The sequence below is a fragment of the Tupaia chinensis genome, unplaced genomic scaffold (genome assembly GCF_000334495.1).
Source record: "Tupaia chinensis unplaced genomic scaffold, TupChi_1.0 Scaffold000311_2, whole genome shotgun sequence".
Lineage (NCBI taxonomy): Eukaryota > Metazoa > Chordata > Mammalia > Scandentia > Tupaiidae > Tupaia > Tupaia belangeri.
This window is the reverse complement of record NW_006159803.1, coordinates 7996059-8009257: the sequence shown is the minus strand read 5'-3', so window position 1 is coordinate 8009257 and position 13199 is coordinate 7996059. Positions and strand designations below refer to the sequence as shown.

Genomic DNA, 13199 nt, shown 5'->3' with positions numbered 1-13199 from the left:
GGGGAGGGTGCCGCGCTTGCAGCTCTAGGGCTTGCGACGAACTAGTGGTTGTGTGGCTAAATGTACTGGTGCTGCAAATGCTGGAATCGACACGCTTTCCTGATTCTAAACGGAGGGGGGACGGAAATGGCAGCGGATTGGGGGCATGGATTCTAGCACCTTCCGGCACCCACTGGCTCCTGCTAACGAAAACGCAGCCCAGCACTGGCCCTGCAGACCCCAGCCACCTGAGTTCTGGCGGGGAGACGCTGTCGCCCCGTCGCGGTCCTGAGCGTGCACCTGTGCTCTCGGAACTGGCTGCCACGGTCGGGCTGCGGGCCAGCACCTGGGTCTGGGGGCATCCTCGCGTCTGCCTTGGGCACAGGGAAGAGAAGGTAGATAGGGCAGACCGGCTCCCGGAAGTGAGGCGGAGAACTTGGGAGGAGGAGCAGACCCAGGAGGGCCAGAGGGGCAGGGGAGGAGTTCGTGGTCTCTTCCGGTATAGGAACGATGGTCGGCCTCAAGTCTGCGTCTTCTTTGTGTGGCCACCTATGCCCGGCACTGCACGTACACGGCACCCAAACCACAGAGGGCGAGGTAGTTGTCGCCCCCGTTCCACCGAGACACCAAGGCTCAGGGAACCCAGTGGCTGTCCCGCAGGGCACCTTCAGTAAGTGGAGGGATATTTTCATGCAGAAGTAGCTCACGGCACAGCCTGGGGTCGAGTCCTGGCTTCCCTGTTTCCTGGCTACAGGGTCCTGGGTCAGGAAGGATTTCACATCTTTCATTTCCTTACATAAAGTGGAGCTCAGACCTCCTCATGGGGGCCTTGTGAGGCCTCTGGGGGCAGGATCTTTGAGCACGTGCACCAGGCCTACAGGACAGCCGGGGACCAAGAGCCTCTCCCATGGGGAAGGGACCCAATTCAAAATGGGTTTTCCTTACATCTGATTATTGACCTTTCCCTGGGCCCTGGGGGAGAGCCTGTGTTTTCAAGACATTTAGAAAATGAAAACATATGCTAAAAACAAAATCACGTAATACAAGCGGTCCTCTTCGTTCACTCCTCCCAGCCGAGTTCCTGCTCTAACCCCTGCGCAGAAAGTTGCTTAGGATGGCACCCTTTCCTGTGGCAGCCTCTGACCCCTCCCTCTCATCTCCTCCCGACCTTTAACCTCCATCCCACCTGCTGCCCACCGCAATTGCTGCCGCAGCTGAAGACAGTTGACGGCCCTCTACCACGTCCCCTAACACCTCTGCTGTGGCTTCAGGACAGTCTGAGCTGCATCTTGGCCATAGCCTCTCTAGGATGGATAATCCCAGCCCCTCTGCCCGTTCAACCAGCAGACACCGCTTTCCCAGAATGAGTCGTGCCCCAGAGGGTGGTAAGGTTGGTGCCAGTTACTCCTAGCACACAGAGGCGAGACTTCTTTTCATTTTTATTTGCTCTAACAGCACATATACTTGCCAGAGACAGAGACAGAGAGGGAAAATGAAAAATCACCCGCTAGTGGGGATGGCCATGCTGCAATCCCTTTGCCTCTCTCTATTCTCCTGCCAGGATTTCAGGCATGCACACATATGTGCCTGACATGATGTTCCAGGACTCGAACAACACAGTTGGTCATGTGGGGTCCAATGCCTTCACACACCACCTGGCTGGTCCTGAGGTCCTTGTTAAACACAACTCAAATGTCCAAAAATAGATAAGTGGATTGAAAAAAATGTGGCATAGGAACTCTATGGAATACTACTCAGCCATGAAAAACAATGGAACCCTGACACTGATACAAAGTAAACGAATATGGAAGACGTCCTGCTAAGTGAACAGACTACGAAAGACAGACGTTGTATGTCCCCGTAGACGGTACCCTGGTTGTCTGTACGCTACAGCAGAACCTGAGCGCTGGGGAGGTACGGTAGCGGGGGCGGGGGGGAATGGTAAATGCCAGAGACAGTAAGGATGTGATAATAGGGGGGATGGGAACAGGGGAAGACAAAGGAAAAAAAAAAAAACGGGAAAGAAGAGAAAAAAGTATGCTTGACGAAAAATGAAAAGCTATTTGCTGCTGCCGATGTGCATAGGAATGTCTTTGTCTTGACTGACATGTGTGGTAATCATGCTGGAAAAAGAAATGTTATACTGCAAAGATATATATGATTCGATGTGATATTTAAAAAATTAAAACTGAAAAACAAAAACCACGCCATTGTTTTGTTTCTTGCTGTTGCCCGGAAGCCTTGCTTGGTGGCATGTCAGAGGTGAGATGAGGGGGAGCGCGGCCGCGGGGATGGAGGCACTGGGAGGCGAAGCCTGTCTGTCCGCCTGTGAGAGGAGCGAGCTGCTCGGTCTGCAGACTCGCCTCCAGAGCGATGACCGCTCTCGGCAGGCACTCTGAAGCAGACATAATAACATAATCTGACATTCCCCACTCTTCGGGAAAGAGATCGCATCTAGAATAGCCATGTTCAAGAGCCAGGAAGGAGTGCAGCCCGAGCGTTGAGAGGGAGCTGAGCATCGAGGAGACGCGCCCGCTGGCTGTGCACACGAGCCCTGCCTCCCACGCTCTCCGACACTGCTGTGCTCTGGACAGCCCATCCTGCGGCCTTTAATTTCCTTCTCTGACCAGTTTAGCATGAAACCACTCTCCCTTGGCAATTCAACAGACTTTTGAGGGGTGTTCATTTGCATGATTAGGACAGGCTGGGGAGGTCCTGGCCACTCTGCTGTGGCCTGTCACTTGCCTGCCACCCAGGGGCCCTCGCAAAATAACTCGGGTGAGCTTGCTCCAGACCCACGCAGTGCACCAATTCCACAGGGAGGGCTTTGGGGTACTGACTTTCTTATACCCCCCACCCCACCCCCACTCCCTGCCAAGTGCTACATATCTATCTCGGTTTCAGGAATAAAGTTCTTAATTTACACCAATGGCTGCCTCACTTTTGAAGTGCCATGTGTTTGGATGTGCTGGGTACAACTGTGGAGGGTTTTCTCCCCTAACTGCTTCAGACAATGTCTAGCTTTAATTCCTTTAAGGACACGTGATTTACTCTTTCCAGACCCTCACACTAACCCAGCAGGGGTTGTAGTTAATCCCCTCAACCTCAGACTGAGCCTGGTAATGACTTATCTCTGTGGACCACCTCGGGGTTCCCAAAGTGCCTTCTCCTCCAAGATGCCCTCTCATCTTCACAGCACCATAGCAGGGAGGTGGGACAGGTACTGTGCTCACTTTTCCAGAAGCAGCGCCAAAGCCCAGAGAAGTTAATTGGCTGGCCCCACGTCACACAGCTGGTAGGTAGCACGGTAGGGCCCAAAGTCCTTGGCACTTCGGTGAGGGTGAAGGGCTCCTGGCATTCACTGCATGCAGATCCTGCCCTTCTACCCTGAATGCTCAAGCCAGTATACTGAGTGGTGTCACTTTCGGGACTTTTCATTTAGGGGTCTGGGCTCCATGGGCGGCCCTGAGGTAACAGAAAGGGAATGGCGCATTTGGGCTTTGGGGACCGGGTGGGAATGCAAGATGGGGAACAGGGCAGTAAGGATGTCTGTACCAGCCAGTGTTCGCTGCAGGAACAGAAGCCCCACGCCGGCACTTGAACACATGGAGTGGGGTGCTGACACAGATGCTGGGGGTGGGGGGAGACCTGCAGGAATGATTCCCAGGACCCCACAGAGCTCCTCTGACAGGGAGCCACCACCCACCACCTGACTGACGCACCAAATTCAAGAGCACATGCTGCAGCTGTGGGCTGGGCTTCAGGAGGCCGCCACCACCTCTCTGCCACTGCAACCCCCTCGTGGCACTCCACATAGCTGGATGATGGAGGCTGGAATGCCACTGCCCAAATCGGATGTTTCTAGCACGCAGAAAATAGCAGAAGGGGTAGGAAGTGCCGGCCACGGGGTCCAACTAGAACTGTTGCAGGTAGGGAGTCTGGGCACTGCGGCCTTTCATTTGCTGGTTTCCACCCTCTGCAGAACAGCAGGGAACACTTGGGGGGTACGCCGGACACTGAGCAAGCTAGTGCGGTTCCCACTGCTGCCTTGCTATTGATGAGACCAACAGGCAGATGCTCTGGAAACAGGTATTTGCTTCTGGAGCGGATGTTTAAAAGGTCTTTATTAGCACAGGAACAGCCCATAGCAGTCAGTAGTGTTTGCATGTAGCTGTGCGTGTGTTCACACTCAGCTGAGTTTGCAAACATGCAGAGACATCGTGTATCTCAAGGATCTTTGATATACTTCATCGTAGAGTTGAGAATTTCTATCCCATGAAGCTCTCTCAGCTGAGCGACAAACCTGTCACAATCAGATAGAAATCCAGGGCATAAATCCTCTGGGTCCAGAGCCCTGGGTCCAGAGCCATCCCCCTTGTAGGCAGAAGAGGATGGGATGTCAGCGCTGTCACTGGGTGGAAAGGGGATGGAGCCACGGTCCTGGGGAGCCCTAAAGATCGTAAGGGGTAAGGAAGGTTCCCAGAGAGCCCCAGAAAATGCTGGAAACATTCGCCATGCAGGTGGCAGGTATGCCAGGCTGATCAGATGGGACCTTGCTCTGGGAACTCCCTGGGGGGTGCCACTTGGAGCTCACCCCTAGCTAATGGCCTTCTTTCCTGTGGAAGAATGGTCTCAGCTATTCCTTTCATTTTAACAATTAGAACTGGAAAGGAGCTTCGATGTCCTCCAGGCCAGCTCTCATTCTAGAGGAGGGTTAGAGGCTTGGAGCTGAAATGGAAAGAGCTCCTCTCTCCATTCCCAAAGGCTGCCCCACGTCAACGGCAGCCACAGCAGACACCTTCCAGAGGCACGTGATTCAGGGTTTCAGCAATCACACCAGGACCACACAGAGCAGAAGTCTGAGCTAAGAGAAGCCGCACACGCAGAGCCGAGACCCCTTGCTGGGTGGCTCAGACAGGCCGTTCTGCATCTGCTCCTGCAGCCCGTTCCCTCCAGCAAGTGACAGCCACCCTCACTGGACATGTCTCCATTGTTTAGGCCCTGGTAAAAAATGAAGTGGATGCAGTGGTCCTGGGAGAGCGGAGAAGAGAGAAAGGAGGGGGGGAGAAGAGGAGACAGCGCCATGGGGAAGGGAAAGGAAGAGCAAAAGGGAGAAGGAGAGTGGGATGGAGAGAAGATGATGACAGGAAGGGGTGGACAAATCCCTGTTGGACAAACTTGGTCCCTGTCCAGGCTGGCGCCCAGGTCCCTCAGGGAGAGCTTCCTTCCTCCAGAGAAGCACCAACAGGAGCCTGCTCAGCAAGCGCGAGGGCTCCCCAGCCCAGGCCCCCACCGGGCTCAGCCGGACTCCTGGCCTGGCTTCCTGTCTGCGTGCTGAGAGGGCTCCGCTCCGTACCTGGGCTCGGCTGTGCACAGCTTCCCCAGCGCGATGCCCGCATTCAGCTGCACTGCCGTCTGCTGTGCGTCGCCCCCCGCCAGTTTTAACAGGACCTGCACGAGGTCCGTCTTCAGGAGGGAAGACGCGGCGCCGGGCACCTCCATGCAGTTCCCAAGGCAGAGGGCGGCGTTGCCCACCAGAACCTCGTCCTCCGAGTGCAGCAGCTTCATCAAAATGCTGAACTCTGCCGGGCAGGAGAGAACAAGCCACAGTTTCTCTGCATCCCCACATCGGAGGCTGCAAGGGGCCATGAGGGGCCAGGGTGTGAGTGGACACTGAGCTTCCCCCGATGCTCTGACGTGGTCAGCCAATAGTCCTGAATGCCAAGGAGCCTCCCCAGCACCTGTGACTCTCTGAAGTATCTCAGGTCCCCAGAGCAGTGTCCTGCACAGCACAAACTCACATCGTGTGCCAGACAGGCCTGTCTTCTCGAGAGTCCCCAATCTTGTGTGTGTGTAAGAGCCTGTCTGAGCCTTCCGAGTAGCTGGGACCACAGGCACGCACCACCACACCTGGCTCTTTTAGGGCAGGCCAGGACTTCAACCCATCAAATCCCTACTCCTAACGTCTACTCTTCCCCACAGTGAGAGGTGCCACCTGCCAGTCCCCCAGTAAGATCTAAGTGCCCATCTAATATCTGCAGGTCAAGAAATAGGATCTAGAGGGCAAGCTCTGCTTCTGGGGGCCTCAGTCCACCGTTCTGTACTCCGAGGCGGGTGTCAAGCCTGAGAGTGCAGGCAGGCTGCCCCAGCTGGGCTCCCCTGCCATGAATACCTACAGCCGATTTAGGTTACTAGATCCAAGTGAGGTTCACACTCGGGTATTGCCCCATTCAGTAATGGTTGAAGGTGTGTGTGCGCACGCGTGTGTGTGTGTGTGTGCGCGCGCGTGTGTGTGTGTGTGTGTGTGTGTGTGTGTGCGTGCGTGTGTTTCCTCTCTCTGTGAAGAAAGCTGGGGCTAGGTCTGCTCCAGCAGACTGTCTTAGAAACGAGTTCAATTTAACCTGGTGAGTGGAGGGAGCTTCCCAGCTTCGATCCGGGTGTCTTTGAACTGTCTGATAGCTGGGTCTCCAGCGGGGGCATCCTACCAGGGCACTGCTGAGCGGCTAGGCAGAGGCTTTCAGGTTGGAGGTGAAACAGCTCCTCTGTCAAGGGTGCTGGGGTGCAGGGAGCGGTGAACTGCAGAACCTAAGCGGCCCTCGTTCCTCAGCTACAGGTTCCTTTGTAGCTTCGGGGCGGGTTAACCTCGGCACGAGGGCTGCCTTCATGGGCCCGCCACTTACTCTTATCCAGTCTTATCACCTCCTCCCGAGCTTCGTGGTAGCTGTTGGTGCAGATTGCTAGTGACTTCACCGCGTAACGTGACGCCATCTGGCCTCCTGTCTAGATTTTAAAATGAAATTTATGGAATCAATCCTGTGATTGCTCTTTTTTATAATTATTTAATTTTATTTACTCATTCATTTATTTTAATTTGACCAGACACACACACACACACACACACACACACACACACACACACACACAGATAGGGAGGGAGGGAGGGAGAGAGAGAAAGCAAGCCACCAGGCCCGGTATTCGAACCTCAGTCAGCCATGTGGGAGTGTCTAGCGCCTTAACCACCATGCCACCTGCTGGTCCCCATTCCTGTGATTGCCCTTGATCAGAGACCCCAGAGAGCAGTTACGAGAGTGCTAGCAGCTCCCGAGCTTCTCAGAAAGAGTTCCACTGAGACGAGGTGGGCACGTGCTTCCCGCTGAGCTCGGGAAGGCCCGGCCCTCGATGGGACGGAGCGTCACTCGGACCTTCTCCGACACAGCGAAGGCCTATCATGGGTCCCTGAGTGATTACCTCTGGAAGGCTTCCAGGGAATAGCTGAGAGGGGATGATGCTACCGACTGATGGAGACACAAAGGGGTCACTGCACCTGTATCACCGCATTTGAGAATGAGGCTGACTTGCTAAGGCTGCGGGCTGACAGTCCCGCGTGGAGAACGTCATTAATCCACATCATTTTAAGAGGTGACAACTATCAAGTCATAACCCTTAAAAGTGCCCAGTGCAGGGTCTTTAAAATGCATGTGTGCACGTATGCATGCATAACGCACACATGTGCCTGCCATCAGCGGCCCTTGGCAGGTGTGCCAAAGCCGTTTAGAGGAGATGGTGGTCACTGCCTAAGCAGCGACCCAGGCTCAGACCCACCATCCTGCCCCAGTCTACCCCTGACCCAGCGTCCTCCATCCCCAGAGCACACTCTCCTGCCCCCTCAGCTGGGGCTTTACAACTAGCACACGTGGTGTCGCTACACGAACGTGGCCACGTGGACTTCTAGGCACGTCCACCATGGTGGGATGGAGCGATGACAGCCAGACCTTCGACCGCGCCCTCTCGGGTGAGTCCAGGTAAGTCCTGCACTGACTTGCTTAGATTCATGGCCCTCATCAGTGGGGGAATCCCTGCAGCTTCGGGACATCTGGACTACGTAACCCTGCAGCCCACGCATCTCACATGTGGGGTTACATAGAACATGTGTGACACATTCAACACAAGCGCAATGATGGGCCTAGAACCTGCCAGAAATGCCCTGGACCATCCTTTTCAAGGATGGAGGTCCTACGTTTTAAAGTCAGGCCCAAGGGAGGAAGTAGTTTTTTCTTTTTTAAATAATTATTTTATTCAACTTATTTATTTATTTATTTATTTTAATTTGACCAGAGAGGGATGGAGTGAAAGAGGGGTGAGGGGAGTGAGAAAGCAAGGCGCCAGGTCCAGGATGTGAACCGTGGTTGGCCGTGTACAAGTCCAGTGCCCTTAACCACCATGCCACCTGCCAGTATCAAAGGTAAGCAGTTTTATGGATGTATTTAATGATCATTTTTACTTACTTATTCAATAATCTTTTGTTGGTGTTCAGAGCACTGTCTGGGTGGACAGGCAGGAAAGAACCCCCTCCCTAGTCAAGAAGTTTAACATCTAGCGGAGGGTAAAAAAGGTACGTGAACTAAACAAAGTCTAGTGGTCCCTGAAAAAAATAGGAGGCTCCTGGAAATGGAAGAGGTTGTAACCAATGAGCTTCTTTTTTTCTTGTTAAGATTATTTTTTTGCCATAGGGTATGTGCACTTACTGGAGAGACAGAGACAGAAAAACAGAAAGCGAGAAATCACCCACTGGGGGAATGGCCATGCTGCAATCCCGTCTCTATTATCTCAGGATTTGGGGCATGCACACACACACCCTTGGCATGAGTTTCAAGTCACCAGGTCTGGGACTTGAACCTCAGTCAACCACATGAGAGTCCAGCGCCTTAGCCACTATGCCACCTGCTGCCCCCCCTCCCCCCAATGTACTTCTCTTACCTTCAGGAACTTAATCATTTTCTTCACCACTCCTGCTCTCAGGGCCTCCTCAACGATTTTCAGAGAGGAAGAGAGTGTCCGGCTCAGAATACCAGCAGCTCTCTGAGAAAAGCAGCGAGAAGGATGATTAATCGTCCTTTTCAGAAAGGCTGATGACCTTTGACGGTTAACAAGGAGTTTACGAGGCAAAAGCAATCATTAGCATTGGAAGCAAATACGAACCTCAATTTTTTAAAAAATGTAAAAGCCACATCATAAACAGCAAGCGCCAATCTTTTTTGAAAGCTGCTGGGAGGCAGATCCAGAGGGCTGTGGACATCGCCGGGCACCCAAAGGCCCGCTTACCTCAGCTTCCCTGGGACCCGCCCGGTTTGGATCCGAGGAAGTCCTCTCCTGGGTGCCTCCCAGTCCGACGCCGCGAGGCCCTTCCCACTTCCGGGACTGATCTGTTTCTGCACTCTGACTTATCTTTATTTTTCTGAATCTTTGTCTTTTTGTTCTACTTTCCGGAAGATTTCATTTCTTTACTTCCGAGCTCCGATTTCTTTTTTAAAATAGTAAGCTGTTACAGTCCGACGGTACAACTATCTTGACTCTCAGGATACAAACGATAGTTACTATTTTTTCTTCTGTTTCCTTTAGTAGCATTATTTCTTTTAGGTCGATGTTTCGGGCTTGGGCGTGTGGCTTTCCTAAAATGCCTGGTGACCCTTAGCTCTCCAATCACATGTAAGAAAAGGCATTAATAAAACTGTTGGGAATGCTGTCGTTACGGGAAGTTTCTGACTGGCAGGGGGTGAGGTGACACCCTAATGCTAGGAAGCATTCTTTTCTCCACTCTTGCACTTCTTTAGGGAAGAAACGTTCTGATTTTATGTCTGGGGGCAGACGCCCGCTGGCCATACACACTCCTCCCTCCTCACACTTCTGCCCTCTGTTGTCCCTACTACTTTTTTTGGGGGGGGGAGCGGGAGAAGCTATGTGCATTTGCGGAGGGTGGGATGGGGAGAGAAAGCACCTCCCCAATGGGCACAGTTATGCTGCGATCCCTTTTCCTCCATTATCCCTTCCCATCAGGATTCTGGACATGCACACCCAGGGTCACCGAGGCTGAGGTTTGAACCACAGTCAGAAACGTAAGAGCCAGTTCTCTTAACACTGAGCTGTGGGGCTTGTCCAAGTCCCTGGTAATTTGATCTTTAAAAAAAGAAACAATCTGTCAGAGGGCACGTGTACTCATGAGAGCGAGAGCGAGAGAGAGAGATGGGGGGGGAGCACCTCTCAATGGACATGGTCACATCCTAACCCGTTCTCCGTCTTAGGATTTGGGGCACACACGCACACGCACCTAGTGTGTGTGTGTTTTTTTTTTTTTTTTTTGAGAGGTTTCTGCTATAGGGTGCGTGTGCTCGCCAGACAGACAGAGACAGAAAGTGAGAAATCCCCCCCCCCCCAGGGAGGATTGCCATGCCACAATCCCTTCTCTGTTCTCCTCTGGGGATCTTGGGCACACACGCACACGTGCCCGGTGTGAGTTTTAAGCCACCGGGTCTGGGATGCGAACTGCGGTTGACTACGTGGGAGTCCAGCGACATAGCCATTTCACTAACTGCTGGTCCCCCCTAGTGTGTTTTTCAAGCTTCTAGGGCTAGAATTCAAACCACAGAATAAGCCACATACGGTCTGGCTGCCTTAACCAGATCACAGAGCCAGCCCGTGGTATTTTGAAATCTTGATCCTCTCTAGGGTTTTGCGAGGTAGTTCTGCTAGGCCTGGCTGAGCTGCCCTCCATCTGTACTCTACGGGAAGGTTCTTCAGCCCTGCCTCGTTAATTGGATCTGATCTTCGTCTTGCAGAAATGTGTTAAAATTACTTTCCCACTGGTAACCTCTTGTCTATTCACTTCGTCAGTGTGGGTTTCTCCTCCCACAGCCCAATGCCTGCCTGCCTGCCTTCCTTTCTCTCTCTCTCTCTCTCCCTTTTTAAGTTTTTGCTATAGAGTGTGTGCACTTGCCAGAGAGAGAGACAAAGTGAGAAATCACTTGAGGGGGAGTGACCACACCACCTCTTTTCCATTTCTCTTTCCAGATTTTGGGTACTCATGCTCACGAGGGATTTTTCAAGCTGCCAGTTCTGAGACTCAAACCACAGACTTAGCCATGTGGGACCCAGCCACCTTAACCTCCATGCTGCCTGTTGGTCTTTCATCTCATTTTAACGAGGTCTCTGGAGGGAGAAGGGGTCACCTTGGGTGTTATCACATTATCAGTCTTGTTTCCCTAATGTGCTTCCAGCAGCTCCTGGAACTCGCTGTTGCCGACACCACAAACGGCTCTCCGGCTCCAGATGGTGGCGTGTGCCCTCTCAGGGCCAGCTCCCGCGGCGGAGGGGTGCCTCTCAGCAGGCTGGGAAGCACCCAGATGTGGCACACATGGAATCCTGGAGAATCCAGCCGGAGGATTCCCTGCGGGTGTAGCCAGGGACTAGCGCAGGCCTAAGTCTTGATGTGGACCATTCAGAAAAATCGCAAGCACCCAAGAACAGTGGTGCTTTCACGTGAGGGGTCGTGGACTTCTTCTGAGGGTCTGATGGAAACGATGACACCTCTCTCATACGCCCAGCGTTCCCTAGTGTCAGAGGGTTTCAGAGAATATGGATAGCGAGCAGGTTAAAACCTCTGAACTGACCTCAGGAAAACTGTGAGAATAAGAATGCTAGCCCCAGGGGGATGTGCTGGGCCTACTCAGGACTTCCTTTTTTTTTCTTTTGGAGATGTTTTTGCTATAGGGCGCATGCACTCGCCAGAAAGAGAGAGACAGAGAGACAGAAAGTGAGAAATCATCCCCCGGGGGATGGCCATGCCACAATCCCTTCTCCTTCATTCTCCTCTCGGGATCTTGGGCACGCACGCTCACGCGCCTGGCGTGAGTTTAAGCCACCAGGTCCAGGACTTGAACCGTGGCTGACTACATGGGAGTTCAGTGACATAGCCATTATGCTAACTGCTGGTCCTGTCAGGACTTTCTTAAACTCTGGAGCCAGTCCCCAGTCTGCCGTCTTCGGAGGGCCGGTTTCCCAGGCGCACCCTGGATATGACCGCAGTTGCTTCTCCAGCTTTTGGGGCCCTGCCTAACAGGGAGAAGAACAGGGGTGATTCCTAACGTGCTAGGGTGCTGGGAACCAGCCTCTTGAATCATGTTCCTATTCTGCTATGACGCACTAACCACAGGCCTTGCTCAAATGTCAGAAGCAGAATAAGAAAGTCACTCCGGCACGTTTCTTCGAAGGCGCTAAAAATCATTGTGCATAAATAACCTCCAGGCTCACTGGCTTCAAAATACAGCCTGGCTTTTTTGATTCTGGAGAAAGAGATTTTAAATAAAATTACTCAGCTATCCAGCTTGCACAGGACAGCATACACGAGTGAGAGAGAGAGAAGACCCTCGGCAAGGTCTTGCCACGTGTGGCCTTCTGTCTTTAGTCCTCCAAGCACGTTGGGATCTTGGGTCTGTGTGCACACGAGTCTGATGTGCTCTCTGACCACTGGGGACCTGAACTCATGACCAGCCATGTGGGTCCCCACGCAGCTGTTCAGGACCCTACCAACCAAGGCAGGGCCTGCATAGGATATCATGAAGTAGGACAAACCAGATAGCTAACGTTACAGAAGCTCATTAAACTCCCGGCCATACAGAGCATGTGTTCTTATGTTGCTGGATTCTCGGGGCGGCGGGTCCACGATGAACCTGGGGGAGGTCAGCAAGCTGAAACTCTGAAGCCACAGGGAAAGTTGGTATGTCTGTGCTTGCAGGCTTGCTCTGAGAACATCCACACCAAACCTCAGGGCCAGCAGATTCTCAAAGGTGGCAACTCGCCGATATTAAAACAAAACAAGAACAAGAAAATGAATAAAGAAAACGGGGTTTCTGGATTTCCCTGGGGGACACTTACTGTCAGGACTCCTCCATCCTGGCTGTTTAGTAGAGACAGGCACCTCCTGCTCACTTGCATAGTCCAGACCTACAGGGACGGGGAGACGGAGGGGCAGACTTTAATTTCCCGGTCACCTGACTCCTCCATGGGGCTTCTGGACACGCAAGTAGAACCGGCCGCTCTCTATCTTGCCACTGCCATGGTCTCTCTGGATTCCACTCTGACGCCTCTCGTTTCTCCCCACACCTGTCTCCCCAACTCCCAGGATGTATACTGGTAACAGGGACACTTTCTTTTTTGTTTTTTGTCATAGGGCCAGTACACTCACTGGAGAGAGGCAGAGAGAGGGAAACCAAGAAATCATTCCCTGGGACCAGCAGCTAGCGTAATGGCTATGTCGCTGGGCTCCCATATAGTCGACCACGGTTCGAGTCCTGGACCTGGTGGCTTAAATTCAGGCTGGGCGTGTGTGCGTGTGTGCCCAAGATCCCGAGAGGAGAATGGAGGAGAAGGGGTTGTAGCGTGGCCAT

The 13199-nt window shown here is 53.0% G+C and overlaps 1 protein-coding gene across 4 annotated transcripts in view; it reads right to left on the bottom strand.

Moving 5' to 3' along the window:
- TTC12 (tetratricopeptide repeat domain 12) overlaps nt 1–13199 on the bottom strand; it is a 57535-nt gene that overhangs the window by 637 nt on the left and 43699 nt on the right. For 3 of the 4 annotated variants that reach the window (XM_006151025.1, XM_006151026.3, XM_006151027.3), the window contains exons 19-23: nt 12688–12756; nt 8737–8838; nt 6660–6759; nt 5336–5561; nt 4086–4282 (exon numbers count right to left, since the gene is read on the bottom strand). In XM_006151025.1, coding sequence (XP_006151087.1) covers nt 4207–4282; nt 5336–5561; nt 6660–6759; nt 8737–8838; nt 12688–12756 — 573 coding nt within the window. In that variant the 3' untranslated portion in view covers nt 4086–4206. Of the gene's footprint in view, nt 1–4085; nt 4283–5335; nt 5562–6659; nt 6760–8736; nt 8839–12687; nt 12757–13199 lie in introns of those variants that run through there. The other variant, XM_006151029.3, reaches the window with a different exon arrangement.